Source organism: Typha angustifolia, chromosome 13, assembly GCF_048772165.1.
Source record: "Typha angustifolia cultivar Huaian chromosome 13, ASM4877216v1, whole genome shotgun sequence".
Lineage (NCBI taxonomy): Eukaryota > Viridiplantae > Streptophyta > Magnoliopsida > Poales > Typhaceae > Typha > Typha angustifolia.
In genome coordinates, this window is record NC_133251.1 from 3,483,221 (window position 1) to 3,507,522 (window position 24,302).

Consider the following 24,302-nt stretch of genomic DNA (forward strand, 5'->3'; position numbering starts at 1 on the left):
CCTAGTTTCATTTCGAAGACTTTTCCGAACAATATTTGCAAATTAAAAAAATAATTTACGGTATCAAGCAAGCGCCTAGAGTTTGGTATGGTAAAATTGCTCAATAACTTATATTTTTCAGCATTCATGTTTCAAATTCAAATCTAAACATGTTTGTGAAGAAGCACGATGGTTGCATATCATTGTTTTACTTTATATGTAGATGACATAGTTGTTACTAATGATAATAAGGCGATTAGTAAACCTGATTTGAAATGAAGAACTTAGGGGGCAGTTAACTCATTTTCTTGGGTCGAAGATAGAGAAAGGTTTGGTGATATTTTTATTTCTCAAAAGAACTATGCATCAATAATGTTCTATCTTCATGGATGTGATTATCAAATTGAGAGAAAGTGATGATAAGATTCTTAAAGATCCAAAAAGTTTTCAAACACTTGTAGGCAGCTTATTATATCTCGCGATTATAAGTCCGAATATAGTATTTTCAATTGAAATAGTGAGTCAGTATAATCAAGCACCTAAAAAGCCTCATTTGGATGCCGCTAAGAGAATCCTTAGGTTTATTAATTCCTCTCTTAATGTTGGTTTACTTTACAAGAAAAATATAAGCTGTGAACTCTTATGTTTTATGAATTGGGCTAGTGACCTTGATGATAAGAAGTTAACATCAGATTATATTTTTAGCTTGGGTTCGTCTTGTCTGTTGTGGCATAATAAAAAATAAGACACAGTAGCGCTCTCTAGCACCGAGGTACAAAACTACGACCCTTGCGACACAAAATATGTATGGTTGCCGACTTTGATTAGTGATATTCAAAGAGAGATTGATTATCTAGTAAAAGTTAGTTGCAAGTTGCGACAATCAAAGTGCAATCACATTGGCGACAAACCTAATTTTTAAAGAAGCTCTTTCAAGGGCGAAGTTTAAAGAATTTCAAAGAAAACTCGATCTCATTACTCATAAGTTTACACTAAAAAGGAGTATTAAAAAAACTAGTGCTAAAGTTGCATATTATTTTGTCATGCTTTGTCATTTTGGTAGTAATCATACTTATTAGGAGCATTGTGAGAATTATTTCTATCTTATTATTTTATGGGTCTTATTTAGTCATATATAATTAAGCAAATAATTAAGTGTCAAGAGGGCTCAAGTGTGTGAGAGAAGAGGATCACCGGCCAATAATCTAAAGTTGCACTAGACCATCTTTCCCTATCAACTTAAGTTTTTAAAATAATCTGTGGGTTAACGATTGTACGAAGTCGTTGTTCCATAAGCTTGGCTTATAGTTCGTTACTCGGCGCCGAGTCTCTGATATGCTACACAGGACTCGGCGACGCGTTAACGTACATTTCGCTTATCCTAATACATATCTAACTTTCTAATTTTAATATAAAAAACTAAAATACTCTTCTTTTTTGTAACAAATAATTAAATAAAATATCCAGTGAAATAATTTTGTCATATTCTTCTAGAATCTTTTTCTGAATTTTATATTTTAAACATTCAAGTATACTAATATAAAGAGCAAAATGGGAACAAATTTAACAATTTAAAAATTTTTAAAAATTGATTTCTAATTATTTTACAAAAATAATGAATTATGAGAATCGGTTGTAATCAAGCCGTGCTTCGATCGAGTCAATTCGAGCTCTGATTAAAATATTTTAAATTTTCGCAAACTTTGATCTCAAATAAAATTTGAGTTTAAATAAATCGATTAATAAGTAATTTCAAGCCTGAATTAATTCAAACTTAAATCAAACCCCATCCCATAATATTGTGCTACTAAGTCAGTAGTTAGGTGAATATAGAACCAATCAATCCTATTTTTGATGTCTAAATCATCAAGTAAGTGTCACAAACATGAAAGCGTCTCCCGTCTATAAACATCGCAGCGAAAGAGGGAACAAGAACAGATCTGATCATGGCGCTCCACTTAAACCTTCCATTGTCTTCTTCTAATCTCACTACTCCACGCCGAGTCGACGTTTGTGATGTAGGAGGAGACGAATGCTGAAAGAATATCCACAAGTTGGAGGAGGAGATAAGGTATACGATCAAATATGGAACAGACGATTGTACATAAGGTCGAGCTCGTAGATACCTTAAGACACCTTGGGATGGCGATCACTTCCGAAGGATGTGATGAGCTCTAGCTTTACACCAGTGGATGCCATATGTTTGGAGATGAAAGATGATATCTATGTTACTGCACTCCTCTTTACACTCCTCAGGGAGCATGGATTTAGTGTTTCACAAGGTAATTCATATTCTAAGCTCATATAATATATATGTAGGGTTGGTCATGCAATTCTACTACATGACGCTCCTCTACTTGCAGGTGTTTTTGATAGGTCCAGAGATGAGGAAGGCAATTTCAAGGCTAGCTTGTGCAATCACACTAAAGGAATTTTAAGCCTCTACGAGGATTCCTATCTATCAATAGGAGGAGAAGATGCAGTAGATGAGGCTAGGGATTTCGCAGTTAAGCACCTTAAGGAACTCTTAGAGACTTCATCAGACCAACAAATCCTAAGAGAGCATGTGGCTCATTCTCCAATGCAATGGAACCTCCAATTATCGTCCTTTTGGTACATGCCAGTGAACCACCTTGTATGTAATCTTGGCATCCGCCAATGCAGTGGAAGCTCCAGGGCATGAGCCACGCGCTCTCTTTGGATCTGTCGTCGTTGGTCTGATGAAGTTTCTAAGGATTCCTTAAGGTGTTTGGTTGCGAAATCCCTGGCCTCATCTAGTGCATCTTCTCCTTCTATTCATAGATAGGAAGCCTTATAGAGGCTTAAAATTCCTTTAGTGTGATTGCACAAGCTAGCCTCCTCGAAATTGCCCTCTTCATCTCTGAAGCTATCAAAAACATCTGCAAGTAGAGGGACGTCATGTATTAGAATTGCACGATATATATATATATATATATATATATGATGTTGGAGGATGAAGTAAATTAATTACCTTGTGAAACACTAAATCCATGCTCTCTGAGTCTACAAAACCATAACTTTATTTTCATCTTTTCTGGCATCTTCTTATAGGAAGTGAGGATGCATGTATGTAATTTCGGTGGATCTCAAATCTTATATTGAAGTAGCCAATTGCATCCATACCCAAATGATATCATGGCATTAACTTTGAGAGCTCAAGAGTGATGGTCCCATGAACATGGGTAGTTGTTATAAATCAAATCTGAAATAATGCCGACAAAAAAAATTATGATATCTTTATAGGAAGAAGCATCGAAAGTCATGGATATAATGATTTTTATTTCACTTCATTCTGAGTCAGAGTGAAAAGATAAAAATTAAAACAGTAGAGAAATATCAAAACTAGACAGATTGGTAATTGCCTGATATTATGACAGTCATCAGAGAATGGTGGACTGCTAAGATTGGTGGGAGATGGCCGCAAAGTAAGGTGACTTGTAGAGAAATATAGTGATTAGGGTTTGCTAATAGAAGTGATTATAGAAGATTAATTTACTTCTACTCTTAGGTTACTCTTATGACTACTCCTATATTACTTCTACTCTAACTCCTAAGATAGACTAAGGCCAAAACATAATTTTCAATTCTTCAATGGATGATTAAACAAAAGAATCTGACCATTATATATATAGAGGTCAAGTATAATAAGTCCTACTAAGACTAGCCCAGGCTTATAATTTATCTTAAATGCTTACGTGACTTAATTAGATTTATCTTAGAGATTTACACGACTTAACTAGTTTTGTCTTAAAAGCTTAGATGACTTAATTAGATTTACTTTTGAGGCTTACATAATTAAAATAAACTTATCTTAACAACTTACATAAGAAATAAATATAAATTAATTAAAAATTAAATAGACTTGATCTATTAAATTAAATATCATCATGACGTGGTGATTCGACCTGACTGGATTCACAATTGTCTTGCTATTCCATCCAAAATTTTCACAATAGGTTTCTCAATACAAATATTAATAAGAGTAGGAGACTTAAAACTATAAAAAATTTAAAAGCCAAACGCGTTCATCAATTAATTTTAAAAACGCCCGCATCCTAGTTTTTTAGTATCGATAGCTTGACATCAAGCCGAGGATGTCTAATAGTAGATAATCCTTATTTAGAAAGTTCTGTCTTTTAGAACTCAATCACTTCGAAGCCCAAAATTAATAAAAAAAACTCTCTAGGGAATAAACACAAGCACCTTATATGCCACACAAGTAGAGTTCACAAGCAATAAATCTAATAAAAAATTCTATATGGAATAAACACAAATACTTTGCGTGCAATACAACTAGGTTCACAATCAACAAGTCTAATTTAAGCAAAATATTACAAAAATAATATCTCACATCTTTTAATCAAAATGAAAGTAATTAATTCTAGAGTTAGTCGGTGAAAAAAAAAAGGCAACCAAGCTTAGCATCAATCAAGAGTAAAAACAACTAGTTGAAGGTACCAATAGTAGGGGAATGACAAAATAATGCAAACAACTCATTGAAGGTACCAATAGTAAGGGAATAACAAAAATAATGCAAACAACTCATTGAAGGTACCAATAGTAAGGGAATAACAAAATAATACTAGGCCCAGCGCCGGGAGGCACGAGACCGTCAGCAGGCCAATAACACGACAAGATTAGTGATAAGAAAAGAAAGGGAGAGGACACTACCAGATTTATTAAAACAAAGTTAATTTAATAAGCTGGAACGGGTATGCTGAGCACATATACTCACTTTATTTTATTTTATTTTTATTCTTTTATGGGCTGTTACAGGTAAATCCTTTCTTGGTGAAATCTTCTGCATAAAAACTGAAGATCTAGAGAATTAATTATCTATAAACAGACCAACTTCAATAGTTGACGCTATATCGCTCTCCTACTTTATTTTCGGGTTTGAAAGGGATCTTGTGTAGAATTTTGGCCTTGGGCTCTTTAGATGGCAAAGATGACTAAGCTGTCACAATCGTGTTTCATCAATCATCTCCGTCTCCATTGTGAAAACTTGAAGCACATTCAAAATGCAAACTGTTTCGATGTAAGGCATTGTACGATTACGGATATTGACGTTCCCCCGCACACCACGGATCAAACAGGTAAATCTTTTTTAATAGATAGTTTTGGAAAGTTAATTGGGGACCCTTAATTATTTTCTCATTTTTATGTTACTTAATTATTTGTTTTTCGTGACATACTGAAATAGTAAAATATCATAATTAATCTTCTTCTTATTAATCTTCTGTCTTTTTTACTCAAATCTTAATTATCTCTCTTTATCACAATATAACTCCCTTCAAATACTGGATCTCGTGAGATAAAAGATTTATATTCCCTCAAATAATAAGATATTTAATATTATAAGAATATTATGATAATTTCTTGTATTAATAGAATAGTTATTATTCAGACATTGGATTACAACGATGGACCTCTTGATCATACGTCATTAGCTACTATCAAAATCTATAATTTCTGTCATGAATTAATGAGGTCTAATAACAAGTATAAAGCCACCCTTCCATCCTAAGTTAGAGCCAAATGTGTACTTAAATTGGGTTACTGTTGTGACTCTTATTCGTGTTCAAATCGATCAAATGAAACGGCATGTAAGTCCCGGAGATACTAATCTTTTAATTGAATATAATTTCATCAATTGAAATCTAGCTTACATTTCGACAAACAAAATATTAGAAACATAGTGGCAGAGGATAATTTTATTCTTTTAGTAGAGTTGTAGTAGCATGACCGTTACAAATCAAGTTCTGATTGATTTGTTCATACAAAAAATTATGATATTTTTACCGTAATAACTTCACAAGTAAAAATTCTTTTTGGCTCTTGTTTTATGTGATTCTCAGTTCTAGGTAAGAAAATAAAATTAAAACAATGAAAGAAGGCTGAAACTAAATAGAATTGTAAATATCTAATGCTGCGGCGATCGTCGGAGGGTAGCAGATGGCCAAAAGTGGTGGAGGACAATCATAAGGTAGGTGACTCATGCAGAAAGATAGTGGCTAGAGTTTAGAAGAAAAAAAATGTGATAATAGAGGTGATGGTGAAAAATTAATTTACTTATACTCCTAATTTACTCTTACGACTACTCCTATACTACACCTACTCTTACTCCAAAGATGGACTAAGGCTAAAACATAATTTTTAATTCTTCAATAGATACATAAATGGTTAAATAAAAAAGCACAAGCCCTCGTATATATAGAGGTTATGACAATATGTCATAATATGATTAGCTCTAAAGATTTACACAACTGAAACTAGGACTTGACTTATAGGCTTAAATGACTTAATTGGATTATCTTAAAAGTTTACATAACATAACTGGATTTGACTTTAACGCTTACATAATTTAACTAGATTTATATTAAGAGTTTATATAAAAGATAAGTATAAATCAACTAAAAGATAAATTAACTCGATCCATCGAACCCAAAATCCTCGTAATGTAATCTAGCATGACCCGATTGGAATTAAGGGCTCAGATGATTACGTCCTACATCTTGATAGGTTTGATCAACATTGTGTTGACTTTGTCCTTAGTTTCTCCATCAGGATCTCCATACCCATCACCGTTAAGATAATAACACATCCCCATTCTAGATATGTTGATGGCAATATTGCTGAGGGATTCTTGGAAAGAAGAATTAGAAGCAGTAGCAGCAGCAACAAGGTGATCTCTATTCAATGCTTTCCAGTAGGCAGAGATCAATTCTTTGATATGTTCACGAGCTACAGCCTCTGTAACACCTTTCTCATGCATGTAGCATTGAACGGATTTTGGAACATCTCCTCTCTCGTGCTCGGCCTGAATCAAAAATTTTAGCCCAGATAAAATCATCAACATTAACTTAGCAATTGGTAGAAGATACAAGTTTCTTAGCTCTATGTTAAAGTTGAGATATATATAACTTACTGTGCATGTAGCCAAATCATCAAAAAGACGTAAATTCATGGACGAGGACCGCATGATGTTCGGGTAATCATGGAAGGACTCTAAATCTTCCTTGGTTACATGCTGGCTGAGACAATAGAAATGAGATAGAGCAAGATGACCAGATATAGTAACCCATGCATTGTCCAAGTACTCCTCCAGTGTTGGTGTATACCCCTGGTAATACCACTTTGCTTCTACCAGGTATGCTTTACATAGATCTGCCCACTGAAACAACGTACAAGGCCAAAAGTACGTGTTAAGATAGAAGCTAACAATCTAGAAAGTTGTTTACATAGATCAGTTCGTTTAATTTAGTTACTGCTCTCTTTAGGTATGGAATGATGTCCAGCCCTCTCTCTTTCATGACTCCGTAACATATATCATTCGTTGTGTTGAAAAGTGCTAAAAAGAGTAGTCTCATGTACTTTGGGAGCTGTTTAGTGGCAGTGATATCCCACCTAAAGATACCATTGTTCAATTTAGTTAGTATCTGGAATTAAAAGCTTAATTTCTTTCGTGTGTATAACTACTATGAATTAGGTTGGACCTATCAACAGCATCAGTAAAAAGCTCAAGCTCATCCAGGGTTCCGTAGACGTCGTAAGTATCATCAATTGCTGTCGCAATGCAAAGTTCTTTTGTCCATACTTCCCTCAAGTACCATTTCTTAGGTTCAAAGTTCCATCCTACTGCCCAGAGGTAGCACTCCACCAGCCGATCTCTAGAGAAAGGTAGCTTCTCCCAAAGACCTAGATTGGACCACCATCTACAACTCCAAATCTTGTGTTAGCCAGGAATTATTATTTGCATCCAAAAAAATTAAACCATTTATGGCATTAATTATATGACTTTACCTTGACACTTTCTTGAGGTCAGTCTTATATGTGTTCTGAACCATGTTGAAGTCTAACTTTGCAAACTCAAGTAGTAGAGGGCTCATGTTATCTTCCTTCTCGTACATGCCAATGAACCACCGTGTATGTAATCTCGGCACTCGCCAATGCAATGGAAGCTCCAAGGCATGAGCCACATGCTCCCTTAGGATTTGTTGGTCTGATGAAGTTTCTAAGGATTCCTTGAGGTGCTTGGTTGCGAAATCCCTGGCCTCGTCTAGTGCATCTTCTCCTTCTATTGATAGATAGGAAGCCTCATAGAGGCTTAAAATACCTTTTGTGTGATTGCACAAGCTTGCCTCGAAATTGCCCTCCTCATCTCTGAACCTATCAAAAACATCTGCCAGTAGAGGAACGTCATGTATTAGAATTTGCATGACCAACCCTACATATATTATATGAGCTTAGAATATGAATTACCTTGCGAAACACTAAACCCATGCTCCCTGAGGAGTCTAAAGAGGAGTGCAGTAACATAGATATCATCTTTCATCTCCAAACATATGTCATCCACTGATGTAAAGATAGTGCTCATCGCATCCTTGATCTCATCCTTGAAGTGATATCCCACCCCAAGCTGTCTTAAGGTATCGACGAGTTCGAGCTTATCTACGATCCTCTGTTCCATAATGATCATATACCTTACCTCCTCCTTCAACTTGTCTATCGTTTTGGCCTTCATGTCGTCCTACACCAGAAGTAGCATAGTTTTACCTTAGCATGGCTTCCTATATATTAATTAGACAATTTTAGTTACCGTAGACGCATCGGCCGTCAAGGACTGGACGTCGTCGTCAGTCCATATGGTTGGCTTGAAATTGGCTACTCGGCGTGGAGTAGTGGCATATGAGCACAGCTTGAGGCGGCCAGTTGTTTGTGGAAATGACGGGGATTTGAAAGAGTGGAACCTTTGGGCAGGGAGATTGGAAGAAAGTAACGGAAGTTTCAGGAGTTGGAAAGCCATGGTGAGATTTGCTCCTAATTCCTCCTAACCCTCAAGAATATATGTAAACTGGGGAGGCTTACAAGTTGGTTGAGTTTTGTATTAATTATTGGTTTAATATAACCTATGATATGCACGGAAAGCAGATGGAATCTCATCTCCTATATGACGTACGTTGGCCAAAAGAAGAAAATAATATTCTGGATTTTGACGTAATTACTTTCTCGACTCGCTGTCCTTCTGCACAAAATGACACGTTCAAATTGTTTCACATGGAGGAGAGAAAATGAGGTGTGTATATATATATATTCTCGAAGGCAACATTTATTTCAAATGGTTGAGAGGAAAGTTTACCAACCGACAGAGTAGGTGCCCTGCACTAATCTCGACAATATAGTACACTTCCTAACATATAAGTTATAATTCCTGTGAAAAAAAAAAGTGATTTTCTAATGCCAATGGTATTAGAGTACAAAATATTAAAACTACTGTTCTCTAATAGCGTAATATTTCACGGATTGGATTTTTTTAGCGAATGAGAGTGTCAGAGTATAAATAATTAAACCATCTTTCCCTATCAACTTAAGTTTTTAAAATTAAAATAATCTGTGGGTTAACAATTAAACCCATCTGGCATAAAATTTCCAGAATTTTACCGCAGCATCACCGGTCAACGACTGTACGAAGTCGTTGTTCCATAAGCTTGGCTAATGGTTCGTTACTCGGCGCCGAGTCTATGATATGCTGCACAGGATTCCGCGACGCGTTTAACGTACATTTTAGGGACCATCCCCTGGTTATACCTGTCTACATAGAGTGGGACGCTTAGATCATTGGGACATTTGCACAAGACATAAAGTGTCCATAATGTAGGGCGCAGAACAATTCATCCTAAATCCATAAATACTTTATTTTATATGATCTTTATTTTTTGCTTCCAAAATAAATGTTCCATCCCCTGGTTATACTCTTTTGCTTCCAGAATAAGTATATTTTAGTCTTGAGAACTAAACTATGTAGTAGGAACTTCGAATTTATTTAATTTGATTAATTGAAAAACTTTACTTATGTTCTCTTGCTTTATACCTGAAATATTTTTAATTAGATAATTATAACAGATAATATTTTCGTAAGCATTTACTTGGAACAACAAAATACAACACGATCTTGCAATAAGACTGCGGATGTGACTGCAAGATCTATTATGCATGTGCAAATAAGAGAGAATGGAAGCAATGCTACCTGACAAAAATAAGATGGTAGATCTAAAAATTAATTTGATGGTGGCAAAGAGAGCTGTAAGCGAGCAAAAATTAGTTATACATGCATATATCCAACATATGATGGTCCATGCAGCACTCGACATTTGTCCCCTTACCACAATACCAGGACATGGAACCAATCAGCAACTGGTAATTTATTACAAACATGAAAAGCAAACTTGTTCGTTCTTGAAAAGTAAACATGAAAGCAACCTGTTCTAAAGCTTCATCTCTGTACAGAATGTTAGTAATTCAAAGTCATCAGATGGCACTGGAAGACATGGACTAGGATGAGGATAATGAGCCAGAGTGTGGACCATGTCTCTGTTCTTGGCCTCTGAAACTTTGGGTGGTCATAAGAGGAGGTGGATGGGTAGGCTGTGGAGGTTGATGATGCCTATAGCCTTCATCAGCTAGTTTCCGTAGGATGCTCATCACTGTTGGAAGAAATCTCATGGAAAGTGAGAGAAATCCCGAAACCTGCAAAAGTGACCAATCAACAAGAAATAGAGAAACAGAGTCACATGCGATGATGCAGGATTAAAAGAATATTCGATGTGTTAACTCACCAATTACTCTAAAAGTTTAAGCTGTCAGAGAACGGTGATTTTTATATTTTATATTCTAACACGATGTATATATATACGTATATATATACATCTTTTCATATAGAAGAACTAAGGAAAGGACAAGGTAATATTAAAAGTATTACCTGTAAATCATACTAGTTCTTAAGTGTTAGAATATAAAATATTAAAGATTATCGTTCTTTAAAAGCTTAAATTTATAGAATAGTTGGTGAGTTAATATGATATGAAAATCAGAGGTCATAGTTCAAATTCTATCATGCCCATCTTTACTTGAAACCTCTTTAAATTAAATTTATTTCTTAGGCTCATGAAAATATCTCAATCTATAAATAAAAAAAACTATTAGAATATAAAATATAAAAATCATCATTTTCTAACAACTTAAGTTTTTAGAGTAATTAGTAAATTAACATGGCATCAGAGTCACTTGTGAGAATCGATAGTCTATCTTTTATATACACGTAATTAGTAAATTAACATGGCATCAAAGTCACTTGTGAGAATCGACGATCTATCTTTTATATACACGTAATCAGTAAATTAACATGGCATCAGAGTCACTTGTGAGAATATATGGGCTATCTTTTATATACACGGTATAACTTCTTTCTCTCTTAATGCTAGTAATTTTGTTATATTAAAGCAAAGGCCTACAACGACACTTTATGGTGTGAGCAAGTTCTAGCCTTGTGAGAGATTGAGAGCCAAGACCTCAGGTTTTTGACGAATGAGAACAAGGCGTCTTCTGCTCTGATATCATGTTAACTTATCAATTGCTCTAAAAACTTAAGTTTTTAGAGAACGGTAGTTTTTAATATTTTATATTCTAATACTAAGCTCATATAGTATTTAGCCATTTTCAACTTATTGTTTGATTGTAGTGAAATGTAAATAACAGGTTTTCAAGAGGCTAAAGTTATTTCTTTTTTGTAGTTTCTTCTGAATTCATTTCTTTCTTCTAACCAGTAATGAATTCACAATCAAAAAGGAGTGAGTAACTAACATAGCAAGTCAAAAACATCCTCATCATGGAAATGTACAATTAATAATGCAGGTACACAAAATTGATCTCATCTAAAGGAGATCCACTTTAATTGATGTTCAGATTACCATCTATATTTCAACAATTATTTAGTGAAAAGACTGATCCTTCTTACCATGCCATGTCGAAATTCTCCAACGATATCAAATTGTGCCACTAGAGCATATGATACAACAAAAACAAGAAAGAGCCCCACAATGTACAAAGGGTTCCTGTCCATCAGCAAGATAATGTCAAATCAGTAAGAGGAAATGTAAAGTCACTTGCAAACAAATCAGTAATGAGCCAAAAAAAAAGGAGGAAATTAAATTAATCCAAAAAAAAAGAGACTGCTTGTTAGAAGACATACCTCAGAAGCAACATAAACTCATTGAAACCTAGGATTGCAATTGCAACAATTGCCCATGGAGGAGGCAGCCATTTATTATTGTTCCTATAAGCTTCCTGGAGTGCAGATAAAGCATATGACTAAACAGAAAGATGACAAGAAATATAAATAAGCTCAAAGCTCAAACAAAACGATTAAATATGTAAATATGTCAAACAGATACTGCTTAAAATTAGGTAAGAGGCAGCCAAGTAAACATGTGAGAACCAATTTAAGACATACTGATCCTCAGAATTTAGTAGAAACTTCTGCCTACACACTACGTATTAACCAAAATCATGTGATGGTTACTGTGAAAGCTTTGTGTTGGCTTGTCGATATTTCTCTTAACACCTCATCTTTCCCTATGCACATTATCCTTATGGTCTCCTGCATCATTTACTTGGCGATTTCAGCACATATATTATATAACGATTGAACTATCCCATCCATGCCCTTAAAAACATCAGAAACTTCATCTGAAAGAGAATAACCTTTTCTCTTGATCTAGATTCCTTCAAAGACAATAAGGTGAAACCATAGAGCCTTCAACAGGCCAAGTCTAATTTTAAGCTTGTACTAAAAACTTCTGGCAATGAAATACCAAATAGAGTGTTGATATAAGGTTCTGTGTGCATCACAAAACTTTCAAAGTGTACAACTGAACATAGAAAATCAATATGGCCAGCACCAAGAGTTTGGAGAAGGCCTATTGATGCATGTTGACAAAGGTTATGCAATAACAACAATGAAAGTAAAAGCTAGATTATAGAGATCCAAAGTACATGGACAGAAGAGTTTGGACTTTAGAAATCCAAAATAATCGGCTCTTCTCAAGAATAGTTACCACCACTTCTTTCTTAGAGATTCCAGTGCGTGTTTTTCAGAACATGAGGATAATCAAGGGGTTTCTCCTCAGCCAGCTCAAATGAGAAGCAGAAAACAACCATAACAGGAAAAGAAACTAACAGTTGTAAAAATTCATAATAAAACCGGTTTATTCTAGAATCTAGGACAATTCTGAACATTCAGACAATATGAAGATCTCAGAACATGACAAAAGAGGACTAGATAGTTACAGGTATATGATGCCTGGAGACAGTGACCTTACTTGAGTGGAGATTGCTTGGGCGACAGTGTAGTCAGTCTCTGTTTTAAATTGCCTCCAAATAGACTTGCACTGCACAGGTGTAATCAATGTATTCTTTGGAGGAACCTAAGCAGTACATGCATATGTATGCTTAATTTTCATGGAGATAAAGATTGTGCAATAAGAATCCAAGTGTAATTAAGCACCACCTCTTCCCATGTGCTTGAGGCAAGTAGATCTACAGAAGCATCAATACTCCTATTTTGCGAAACTGGACCTCCATCTAAGAGAGCCGAGCGGAGAGCACTCTCTATCTTATCCTGCTTGTCATCCAAACGCACTGCTGAAAATACAGACAGAAGTTCTAGGGCCTGCACCATTAGCAATAATGTGCTAGAGTCATTTTCCATGCTAGTTACCAGACAGAACACACAGGACTCATGTGAGCTTAATAAATGTTAGGTTTTTTATTTATTGGCAATTTTGTACAAAATATTCTAAGTGTATTCTTTCATGTATTTGAGCTTTACACAAGTTTAGAATATCTCTGGTGTGAAGAATTGCAAGATCATTGGAGAAAAGCCTCGCGTTCACAAACGCGTTCGAATGCGGGCACTGCGTTCACACAGACAGAGAGCCGTGTTCACAAGCGCGTTCGAACGCGGGCACTGCGTTCACACAGACAGAGAGCCGCGTTCACAAACGCGTTCGAACGCGGGCACTGCGTTCACACAGACAGAGAGCCGCGTTCACAAACGCGTTCGAACGCGGGTACTGCGTTCACACAGACCGAGAGCAGCGTTCACAAACGCGTTCGAACGCAACCTGAAGAATTCAAGCTGTCGCGTTCGAACGCACTTGGGCCCGTTCGAACGCACCTGAGATTAAGTTAGGCCGTTCGAACGCACTCGGGCCGCGTTCGAACCCACATGTGAAGTTTGCAAGTTATTGGATTTTCGTGAGTACGAATATGACTTGGATTTGACTCTATCTTGGAGATCATATATAAGGATAGTGTTGCCCTAACCTAGGGGGTGGAAGAAGATTATTCAAGGAGACTTTTTGGAGGCTACATCGGTTCTTCAACAAACAAGGCCCTTCGCATCTACAAATCTTAATCTTTCGTCTTAAGGGTGATCTAGACGAAAGATCAATCTCGAGGGCTACTGAGATTGGACTTCAATCACAAGAAGCAGTGAATCGTGGATTCTAGCGATCAAGACTGAGAGGAACAAAATCGTTTGGATCGACGGGTTGTTTTGTGAGTCAGTCTTGTAACTGCTACTGTCATAGTGATTGGTTTTGATCTGAGTTTGGATCCGTGGTTTTTTTTCCCGTTTGGGTTTTCCACGTTAAAATCTTGGCGTTCATCTCTACTTTCGTTTTTAATATTTCTTCTGACTTTTACTTAAGCGAACGAGAAATATCATTGCCTAGAGATTAGATACATACGTGTGTCTAGGGATTTATTTTTTCAATAAATATTCAAACATCTGATGGATGTAAAGTTCATGATACCGCTGTGCGTGCATCCTTCGTGATAGTACGAATATCTTCATTTCCAGTCCAGACCCTAGGCATTGCATCCTTGTCATGACTAAATACAGTGGAGAATCTGCAAAAGATCCAATAAGAATAAGATAATAGAAGGTAGATAATGATAAGATACACCATTGTTATAATCACCTATCCTTCATATGCATCAAAACTTTTCCAGCTTCTTCTCTAGCTCTTTTTTCCACAACACTTCTTGCATAGTCCTTTAAATCTAAGATCATCATGTCACAAGTCTCCTTGTCAAGCTCAAAACCAGATATAGAAGTTGAGAATGCTGACGCAGCTTTCTCTGTCTCAAGCCTGTAAAGCTGCCTAATAGATGCCCACGTATCTTGCCCAGCAGCTTCCAGAAGCAACTCCACGGGTTCACTCAGTGTTTTTGTAAGTTTGCTCTGCCAAGCAAAATAACATCCTTAAATTATCATGGAAGAATTTGAACATGTCACTGTGTTAGTTCACAAGCATATTTTTCTCAGAACACTTAGAGAAACCTCATAAGCAGCTTTCAGTTCGGCCAATTTCGCACTACGAATAAATGCCACATGAGCTTCAATATCACATTGGAGCTTGTCCCTAACTTTGGAAGCGTCCCAATTTGCATGCTTGAGTGCCACATCTGGAGAAGTCAGCCAGCATAAGAGGGAGATATAATTTGTACATAATGCAGTACGGTTATTCTCTTCTACAGGCAAATGACACTGGAACTAAACGCAAGTCCACTGAAAAATATAGAACTGGCAAAATGTAGAACAGCAAGAGAAAATTTTAGAGAACAGAAGAGAATGGTACAAGTTCACGACGTGCTTAGAAATGGTTTTGAAGTACACAGTACTGATTGTGCCTTCCAAGATCATTATTGTATGATCCTATCGTAACTAAACTCATTTATGCACAGAAAAGGGAAAAACAAGGATTTTATGGCCAGAACAAAAAATATCCGCATATGGCTTTTTTGTTCTATTTTTAAATCAAATATAGAACCAGTGAACCGCCTATACTCTATTGAGAATTGAGATGCATATTGTAACTCTGATTTGTTAACATCCCTTCAATACACTAGCTATGAACCTAACTACGCCCCTCCAAAATACAAAGAAAAACCAAGATAGAAAAGAGCTAACCCTAAAACATGAAAGGCCAATTGTCTACATTATTGTAGCAGTATAGGCTCTTGAAACAAAGCAGCTAAGAATTTATGACATTTGAAGCACAAATACTTAACTCCAAGGTTTTCTATTTCTCTTCTCTCTCTCTCTCTCTGTGCTTAACTTTCCCTTTCTGATATGAACCAGCCTAGGAGTGGACTTGGAGACCAATCTGAGTGTGGATTGGTGGGAGATGATGGTGCGGATGGAGTAGGACAGCGGTAGGCGTGATGCGATTTAGCTAGGGAGATGGTGTGGACGGTCATGGTGGTGGGTAGATATGAAGTTAGAGGGGAAAATAAGGGAGAAGGAGGCCAGCCCTAAAGGATTGAGGGGATCGGCAGACGAAAAATGGAGGGGGAAACATTGGCCTTAGGGGCGGGCATCGACTTGACTTGAGAGACGTCAAGGTAAGAACAGGAGGAAGAGATAGATATGATTCAATAATTCTTCATTCATGCATGTCTAAGATACAAACCATAAGACCCTATATAGAGAATTAGAGACTAAAATAAATAATCCTAAGGTAACTAAAATAAACTAAGGATTAATCATATCCATCCATCTCTCCCTCGGATTTGATCATAGTCTCGCCCTAGATATAATCTGAATTTTGAAAGTCAGAATACGACAAATGTAGATAGTGATGCCATCGATCTAATCTATCTGATTTCATATTATTCGGACATTATATGAATATCTTATAATTATCTTTTTGAAACTATGCAGATTGTAAATTCCTGCAATTTTGGGATTTGGACTAATTTCGTAATCGAGCTCATTTTAGACATGGATCGTATCACTTTCTTACTGCTGAAGAATAATTCATTGCAAAATAGCAAAAGTATTTGCACACTAGTGGGCTCTCTTATTATTAAGCATCACAAAAAAAAAATGTTAGCTTGATTTCCTAGTTGTTATAATATAAAATATTAAAATTACCATTCTATAACGGCTTAAGTTTTTAGAGTAGTTGATAAGTTAATATAGTATTAGAGCTAGATATCATAAGTTCAAATGTTGTCATGCCCACTTTTAATTAAAAAAAATATAATACTTTCACCAACTAAAGTCAAGTCTACTTTTTAGGTCTATCAAAATGCTTCAAACTCAGAAGTAAGAGAGAGTGTTAGAATATAAGTATAAAACTATCATTTTATACTAGCTTAAATTTTCAAAGTAATTGAAAGCTATTTAAATGCTTACAAAGATCTTACATCAGACTTCAACAAAGACACTAACCTTTTAATCCCATATCAAAGTCAAGCATGGAAGCATGCTTACAAGCATGAACTGATGTCGCAAAGCCCTTTCCACTATTAAGTGATTGTTCTAGATGACTCTTGAAATTATTGAAAGCTTTGGAGTGTAGATGTCCCAACATTGCCTGGAAAGCAAAATGCACATACTGCAAAAATGGAGAAGGAAAATTAAATGAGAACTAATACCATGTAACTGGAAAAGGTGTAATAGAAACATAATCCCAAAATTGTACTTGGTTTATATATCCTAAAAAAATTATATAGGAATAAACCAGCTTGTTATGTGTGCTCGTGTGCTTACGTGTGTTGACACTTGACACTAAAGGAGCTCCTTATTAAAGTTATTTGTGACATGCCATGCCAATGGCTGGCTGACACCATTTGCCAACAGCATGGAATCCTTTATTCCAATCAATACACACACACACACACACATATTTATATATTGGACACAAAAAGTCGTCATTATATGATCCATATACGATCTATTTTCATCCCTAATGATAAGTCACCAACTCAAACTAATGAATGAAGAGGAGAACTAACATCAAGAATTAAAAAAGTTTAAGAGTTCTATAATTAAATAGATAACTTGTTATACACATATAGAATAAAATTTCTTTACTCCAGATTATGAAAACTAACTTCCGAAAAAAAACTATAGACAGCAAATAGATGGAAAAGAAATTCATCTAAGCCTAAGAAGAGGGCCTAATAGGAACTCTAGATGTGCAGCTTAGAAACAAAAAAAATAAAATAAAATACTGTAAAAAAATAAAATAGAGGGATAATTATCTTTTCACCCCCTGAACTATTATTGATTTTCACAATGACCCCTTAAATTTTTTTCAGTACACATTTACCCTTAAACTATCAGAAATACCTCATCCCCATAACGTCATTGACGAAATCAATAAATTGCCCCTCCGCTTATAATGGCAGAATAATTAAATAGCTTAGCTAATATTAAGTATTTTATTTTTTTGAAATTCCTCCATTGCCCCTCCACTTCTCTTCCTTTCCCCTCTATTTTTGAGCAAATCCCACAACACCACCACCATCCTCTCTTCTCTCTCTTGGCTTCTCCCCTCTCCTTCCAATCCAAAACCTTTACCCTAACCCCCTTTCGACCTCCCTCAATCTGCCTCTCCCACCAAGCACATTTTGATTTCCCCCCACCCACTTTCTCCTCCATTGCTCCTTTATTTCCAAGCTCGATACAGGCCCTCAGCTCCTGGAATTTGAGGCAGTCATCGCCGACACTGCCGTCTTGTCCCCCGACATCGCCGTGACTATAGGGTATTAATGAAATCAATTGTTGATGGGCAAGAGGGTTGCGGTGGGTGGTTGTGTGAAATGGTTGTCATTAATCGACGATGCCCAGTTGCCAGAGCTCAAGCTCATCAAAGGAGGAAGTGGAGAAGCTAGCGGCAAAGGCACGACGACGGAGAGATGGGAGGAAGGGAGACAGAGGTGGTTATGGAGGAGGTCGAGATAGGTCTCAGCATTAGCAAATTGAAGCAAGACGGCGCCGGTGGAGCGGAGAGCTTGGAGGTAAAGGGAGTGGGAAGCGGCGAAGTCATGCTGAGCTTTCACTCCAATTGCTTAAGTGGAGGGATTGATATAGAGCATGGTTGGCAAGGGCAAGGGAAAAGGCAAACTCCTTTGTCTACTCAATATCCCGCTCCACCCTTGTGATCTATGCTCAACCATCAAACACCATGGAATCCTCATCATCTACATCTAGTCAATGACCGGCATTAACCCATTGGTTCAAGAGAGGAGAGGAAGAGAAGGAAAAGGGTTTTATTTGATAAGCTAGGGTATTTTCGTCATCATAAAAGCTTAAGGGTATTCTAGCCGTATTGATATCACGTGATCATCACATGATAACTTATGGACGAAAATAGATAACGTATCCCCAACAAAAAAAGGTAATGGTATTTTTGTCATCATAAAAGCCTAAGGGTATTCTGGTCGTATTGATGTCACGTGACCCTCAAATAGTAACTTATGGACAGAAATAGATAATGTATCCCTAACAAAAAGGGTCAAGTGAGATACTTTTGATAATTCGTAGAGTCGTTATAAAAATATGTGATAGTTTAGATGGTAAAAAGAGAACTATTCTTAAAATATAAAATATCCAAAAAAATACAAGTATTAAATGGTTATGTATATATTATATGGTCTAGGGTTTAGGGTTTGTCTTAAGGAGGTAGCTAGCTAATTGGCAGTCAAATTCTGCAAAATGTATGAAATCCAGCATGATGCCTCAAATGAAATATGTACTTAGTATTTACTATTTAGAGTATCTCCAAGTGCTTTGATATATAATTTCCATGAAAACCAAATTGTATTCTATAAATGTACAAAAGGATGCCCCCAAAATATATATATTAATAGATAATGGAAATAGAAGGAAGTGCACTGCCTCACATTCAAGGCTCTGGACTCCAATTGTTGTCGCTTTGCAGTCCTAACACCTTCATCAAAGTAGATAGTTTCTGCATCATACCTATAAGAAAATAAGTTGAAATATTAGCACATATAGAGTCGAAGAGTAAGAAACAGGAAAAGCTCTTCTTTCAAGGAACTTTTTTTTGAAGTACAATAAAGAGCCAAAAGAACAGGGAAATACTCTGGATGGCTAATTGTAAGTTTTCTAAATATACTACTGAACCTAAAAAAACAGGGAAATACTCTGGATGACAAATTGAAAGTTTTCTAAATATATTACTGAACCCAGAACATTGTAGATTCTTAGCAACTTTATCACAGTAATGGATGCATGTATGATGTATGAACCGCTGGTTACTATCTCTCAAACTACCATAACTAGTCATAGATAGAAGAGTATGTGTTACGTGAGAAATCAACAATTTACACCATCTGATGTGCAGTTCTAGTCATGTTTTACAAGTAGAACTTGAAAGATAAATGAGAAAAAAGTATATACCTTATATAAGTTTCAAAAGTAGGAATACCAAAAAAAAAAAAAAGATGTGCTGTCTAACAATAGGGCTGGTTACTGTTTCTCGAACTGTAATCAGCAAATCAGGAAGGGTTTTCAGCAGCTTCCTAGGTTATCAAAAGAAATACAATATACAAGAGGGAAATGTAACAGGAATTATTAAACCACCAAGTCACTAAAAGCCAAGGTATGTGTTACTAATGTCATGCCATTAAAGAAAGAAAGATGGAGACTCACTCTGATAAATAAAACTCAAGGATAGAGCCCAGTCTTCTCCCAAAATTCGAAACTAAACCAGATTGAGCAGCCAATTCCAACTCCAACCAACCCTAGGCATCCCAAGGAAATGTCTTATAATGCAAATACACACGGAAAACTAAATCACAGCAGTAAAGCAGCTAAAGCTACACAAAGATACCTCATCAGATGTCAAGCGACTAAACTTTTCATTTGCAATCTCTTCACACCTAACAGTAGCAACCATTACCTAGTAGATATAGTTAAGAAGATCAGAAAGTAGCAAAAAGAAAAGAAATAATTACATAGGATTTTTTTTTTTTTTCCTTTGAGTTGAACTACATTGGATTTAACACCTGTAAAATGTATGAATAAAGAAAATTCGCAACTAGTAAAAATTGATAGCCATGAGAACCTTGTGAGCAGGAAGATCAAGGTCCTTGTTTTCTTGTATGACTTTCCAGATCTGCTGTGCACTAAAAGAAAATCCTGATGCAGGTATAACACCTTGTCTGTCGCCCGCAAGACCTCCTGGAGAAATTGAATGGAAAAAGCGCTGCCTTAGTTGTGCAACCTGCAGAGAAAAACAAAGAAATCCATTGAACCTATTTGCATAAAAGAAAGTAGAACAAAATGGCAAATAGAAAGGTGATGTTGCAGCAAACTATTTCTATATCAACGTAATCAAATGAGTATAGGAAACAGCAAGCCCTAGACCAGTTGTAAAAAGGATACTTAATGTTGTAAAAAGGATACCTATTTGCATAAAAGAAAGTAGAACAAAATGGCAAATAGAAAGGTGATGTTGCAGCAAACTATTTCTATATCAACATAATCAAATGAGTATAGGAAACAGCAAGCCCTAGACCAGTTGTAAAAAGGATACTTAATGTTGTAATAACATTAAGTGCTAATGATTAAGAACTAGATAACAGAGGGCATCACTTGGTGTGACCACAAGACTTGCCTCTTATATCCAAGAGGTCATAGATTTAAGTCTTGAAAACATCCTCCTCATAAATGAGGGTAAGGTTGTATACATCTTCCATCTCCAGACCCTATATAGGTAAGAGCCTCAAGCAATGAGAACCAGATGATAATACATTAACAACTATACAAGCAATCCACCTGATCTTTGAATTGTTCCTCCTTCTCTTCATAACTAGGCAAAGCCGTAACCTCCACCTTTACATCAGCAAAGAAAGTATCAGATGACAAGTGTAAGCCCATAAATCACAGCATCAAAATACTCACAGTAAAAAAATCGCTCAAAGCAGTTTCCTTGTGAACTTGGGGCTTAGGAAGAGCTATCCATATCTGAAAGAAAGAGAAATCATCATAAGTCATAACATTGCAAGGTAGAAAAAGAAAAGTTCATAAAGAAAGCATAAGATTCAACCTTCTGAGTATCTGCCCTCAGTACCAGATCTAAATATTCCAACGGGGTCTGCAAGAAAGAAAGAAGTAATGCAGACAAAACATAAATAAGAAACCTGCCTATTTTGATTCATTAGTAACGAAAAATGTTTTAACTTGTAATAATAAAGTTAGCCCTCTAAAATTGCAGAACCTTAGTTTTGTCACGAATGACAAAAAGCAACGTAGTCTTGCGAGGGCTGAATAAACGCATCATAGCCTAAGAAAAAGAAAATTGTCATTAATTTCCATGAAAACTTCTGAGTACACCGAAAAGGAGGGAAAAAAAACCTGAAAGATCGTCTTCAAAAGAGGCTTGTTTGCAGCGTGTTCTCGGCCTATATCGTGACACCACCTGCAGGAAGCATACGAGTCAATAAAAATAAAAAACTGTTGAGGTCATCTAAAAATAACTAAATAAGACAATTTTTTCCATCTTCTGAAAGTTAAACTGAAGGATGGATGAAGACAATTTAGCAAATGCAAGTCATTAACTCACATATTAATAAGCACTATATCTGAAATTGCTAGAGCAAAAAGAGCGCTTTGCTTCTCAAACTTAATATCATCCTGAAAATGAAATACAGTCTCCACATCACATATTACAAGAAGGCAAGTAGCAAGTTTATAAACAGCAATAATATATACATCAAGTAAAGTAGGACTAATTCAGCTACATAGTAATAGTAACAGCAGTACGAGCAGCAGAGATTTCTCATATTACAAAATTACAAACTAAGGACCATCACTTCTGTGAAAACAAGAAAAGTTCTCTTAAAAAATTGAAAAAAAAAAAGTATTTGATTCATGTGCAAAACTACAGGCAGATAATTCAAAAAATCACTAATAAAAAAGTTGCAAATATGCATGAAACAATCCACATGCTTTTGAAACCGGCAAACTAAAAGTTGGAAACAAGAAATTCAAATTGATTATAAGTGACCTCAGTCAAAACTTTCAAATTGGTAAAAAGATAAACTACATATCATCCAAAATTACAAAGACAAACATAAATAAATTGGTAAAAAGATAAACTACATATCATTCTTGGACCTTTTTAAGAGTTCAAAAATAAATTGTGTTGTAGGTTTTCTATAAGGTCAGGAAGTTCTGTTTGTAATACAAGTTGACCCAAAATGTCATTCTAGTGGGGAAGATCTATGAATTAGATATAGCTCATTTTAGGACCTCACACACCAACCAACTCATGAGTTATAAATTAAGTTAATTTTATTCTCTCTTGATATTAGCGATAAACAACTTGTTACAGACATTCAGCTTTGCTCATGAATAACTGGAGATATGTGTGGGTATATCCTATCACATTTTGTAAGAAGTCTTAATTTAAAATATATGTAATACAAGCATAATCTTAAATAATGAGATGTATATATATATATATTGCAAGTTTTCTTTTCCACACATATGTATATATATGTCATACACATGCGTCACCACACACGGAAGTAGATAGAAAAGGATAAACATGCGATCAGGGTTTGACCTCCCCTCTTTCTCTCCCATCTGTGCCCTCCAAATCCATGACAATTGTGCAAGGCTCGATGTCAATACTCTTTGCTATCCAGATGCCTTTTGTAGTTTGACTCCTAAACAACAAGATTGGTAAACAATATTACGAATTAATTACGCACATGTCACAGTGAACACAAACTATACTAAGAAAAAAAAATCCATTAAGTAAGCATCAGGACGGTAAGAGCCTTACCTTCCTTTAAAGGCATCCATCTCCCTAAAATTGGTTCCGAAAAGATGATTAAGCAGGGTGCTTTTCCCTGCTTAAAACAAAGAAGACCGCCATTATTTAGATACTCAAGTATGTAGAAATTAAACGATGGTCAAAAGCATAAATTTAAACGACTTTGTTCAGCATCAGAAACTGCTAATCCCAACAATTCCTCCACGCTCAAAACTCCCGTGTTCCAAACAAGGTCGTCTTCAAGAATCAAACAACCGAAAAAATATATATAGAGAGGGAAAAAAAAAAAGGAGCGTTGAACCGAAATTAATGAAATTTACTCAAAATTAATGATATGTTCGACAATTCCAGTTCAGAAATCCAATGTAAACCACTAGAGATACCAGAAATTGTGGTTTCTTTGATCAAAGGTGAGATAGGGAGGGGGCTCACCGCTGCCCTGAGGTCCCATGATGGAGACGACGGCGTAGGAGAGGCCGCACTCGGCAAGCCTCAAGTCCTTTGTGAACTTCTCCAGGCCTTCAACGTTAAAGTTGCCATCTCTATCTATCAACTGCGTCGAACAGCACTTGTCGCCCATTCCCAAGAGAGGGTTCCCAAAATTGGAGCTCTCCAAGGCTTCGCCGGACAGCTTCTAGGGTTTTGAAGAGAGAGAGAGTGTCTCGATGCTTCTCTTGGTTTACACGTAAATGCGTACAAGGCGGTGCAACCGTGGAGGTGGAAAGATGGAAGTTGGAAGTACTTGGAGCGTGGCCGGTGAATGCCGTGCCCGGTGCCCCACCCCAATTCACTGCAAGAAGAAAATTTTGGCGCCAGAAAGCTTGGGTTTATAGTTAATTGGTTTGAGCTCGATTAAAC

The 24,302-nt window shown here is 36.1% G+C and overlaps 2 protein-coding genes and 1 long non-coding RNA gene across 4 annotated transcripts; all 3 read right to left on the minus strand.

Annotated features, from left to right (window-relative positions):
- Positions 1-1,792: 1,792 nt before the first annotated feature.
- LOC140774645 (uncharacterized) lies at positions 1,793-2,993 on the minus strand. Its single transcript, XR_012106623.1, has 3 exons — positions 2,972-2,993; positions 2,106-2,314; positions 1,793-2,014 (listed from the first exon to the last, which is right to left on the minus strand). It is a non-coding gene; the product is annotated as an uncharacterized lncRNA (long non-coding RNA).
- A 3,139-nt stretch (positions 2,994-6,132) lies between these two features.
- LOC140772931 (terpene synthase 10-like) lies at positions 6,133-8,841 on the minus strand. Its single transcript, XM_073115192.1, has 7 exons — positions 8,600-8,841; positions 8,263-8,530; positions 7,804-8,182; positions 7,497-7,715; positions 7,269-7,407; positions 6,929-7,174; positions 6,133-6,820 (listed from the first exon to the last, which is right to left on the minus strand). The coding sequence occupies exons 1-7, from the start codon at positions 8,804-8,806 to the stop codon at positions 6,509-6,511; spliced, it is 1,770 nt and encodes a 589-aa protein (XP_072971293.1). The 5' UTR covers positions 8,807-8,841; the 3' UTR covers positions 6,133-6,508.
- Positions 8,842-10,180: 1,339 nt separating this feature from the next.
- Positions 10,181-24,253, minus strand: LOC140774967 (protein ROOT HAIR DEFECTIVE 3 homolog 2-like). Of its 2 annotated transcripts, none has more exons than XM_073118170.1 (22): positions 23,877-24,251; positions 23,454-23,520; positions 23,232-23,334; positions 22,227-22,297; positions 22,019-22,082; positions 21,882-21,947; positions 21,711-21,758; positions 21,566-21,628; positions 21,440-21,496; positions 20,727-20,885; positions 20,493-20,561; positions 20,312-20,403; positions 19,540-19,618; positions 17,081-17,246; positions 15,185-15,309; positions 14,823-15,085; positions 14,655-14,751; positions 13,346-13,507; positions 13,158-13,262; positions 12,029-12,123; positions 11,795-11,891; positions 10,181-10,527 (listed from the first exon to the last, which is right to left on the minus strand). In XM_073118170.1, the coding sequence occupies exons 1-22, from the start codon at positions 24,022-24,024 to the stop codon at positions 10,333-10,335; spliced, it is 2,391 nt and encodes a 796-aa protein (XP_072974271.1). In that variant the 5' UTR covers positions 24,025-24,251; the 3' UTR covers positions 10,181-10,332. The 2 variants fall into 2 exon arrangements, 1 of the variants encoding a protein (XP_072974271.1); XR_012106670.1 differs by having other exon boundaries at positions 10,485-10,527; positions 13,153-13,262; positions 23,877-24,253.
- Between the last annotated feature and the right edge of the window lie 49 nt (positions 24,254-24,302).

Excerpts from the sequence above, each read along its gene's own strand:
- LOC140772931 (XM_073115192.1), bottom strand. The coding sequence starts at position 8,806 with ATGGCTTTCCAACTCCTGAAACTTCCGTTACTTTCTTCCAATCTCCCT. Across the intron at positions 7,408-7,496 it reads TTTACTGATGCTGTTGATAG|GTGGGATATCACTGCCACTA; the intron begins GTCCAACCTAAT and ends TGGTATCTTTAG. Across the intron at positions 6,821-6,928 it reads ATGATTTGGCTACATGCACA|GCCGAGCACGAGAGAGGAGA; the intron begins GTAAGTTATATA and ends TTTTTGATTCAG.
- LOC140774967 (XM_073118170.1), bottom strand. The coding sequence starts at position 24,024 with ATGGGCGACAAGTGCTGTTCGACGCAGTTGATAGATAGAGATGGCAAC. Across the intron at positions 15,310-17,080 it reads CTTTGATATGGGATTAAAAG|ATGTGGCACTCAAGCATGCA; the intron begins GTTAGTGTCTTT and ends TGACTTCTCCAG. Across the intron at positions 10,528-11,794 it reads GAGAATTTCGACATGGCATG|GTTTCGGGATTTCTCTCACT; the intron begins GTAAGAAGGATC and ends TCACTTTTGCAG.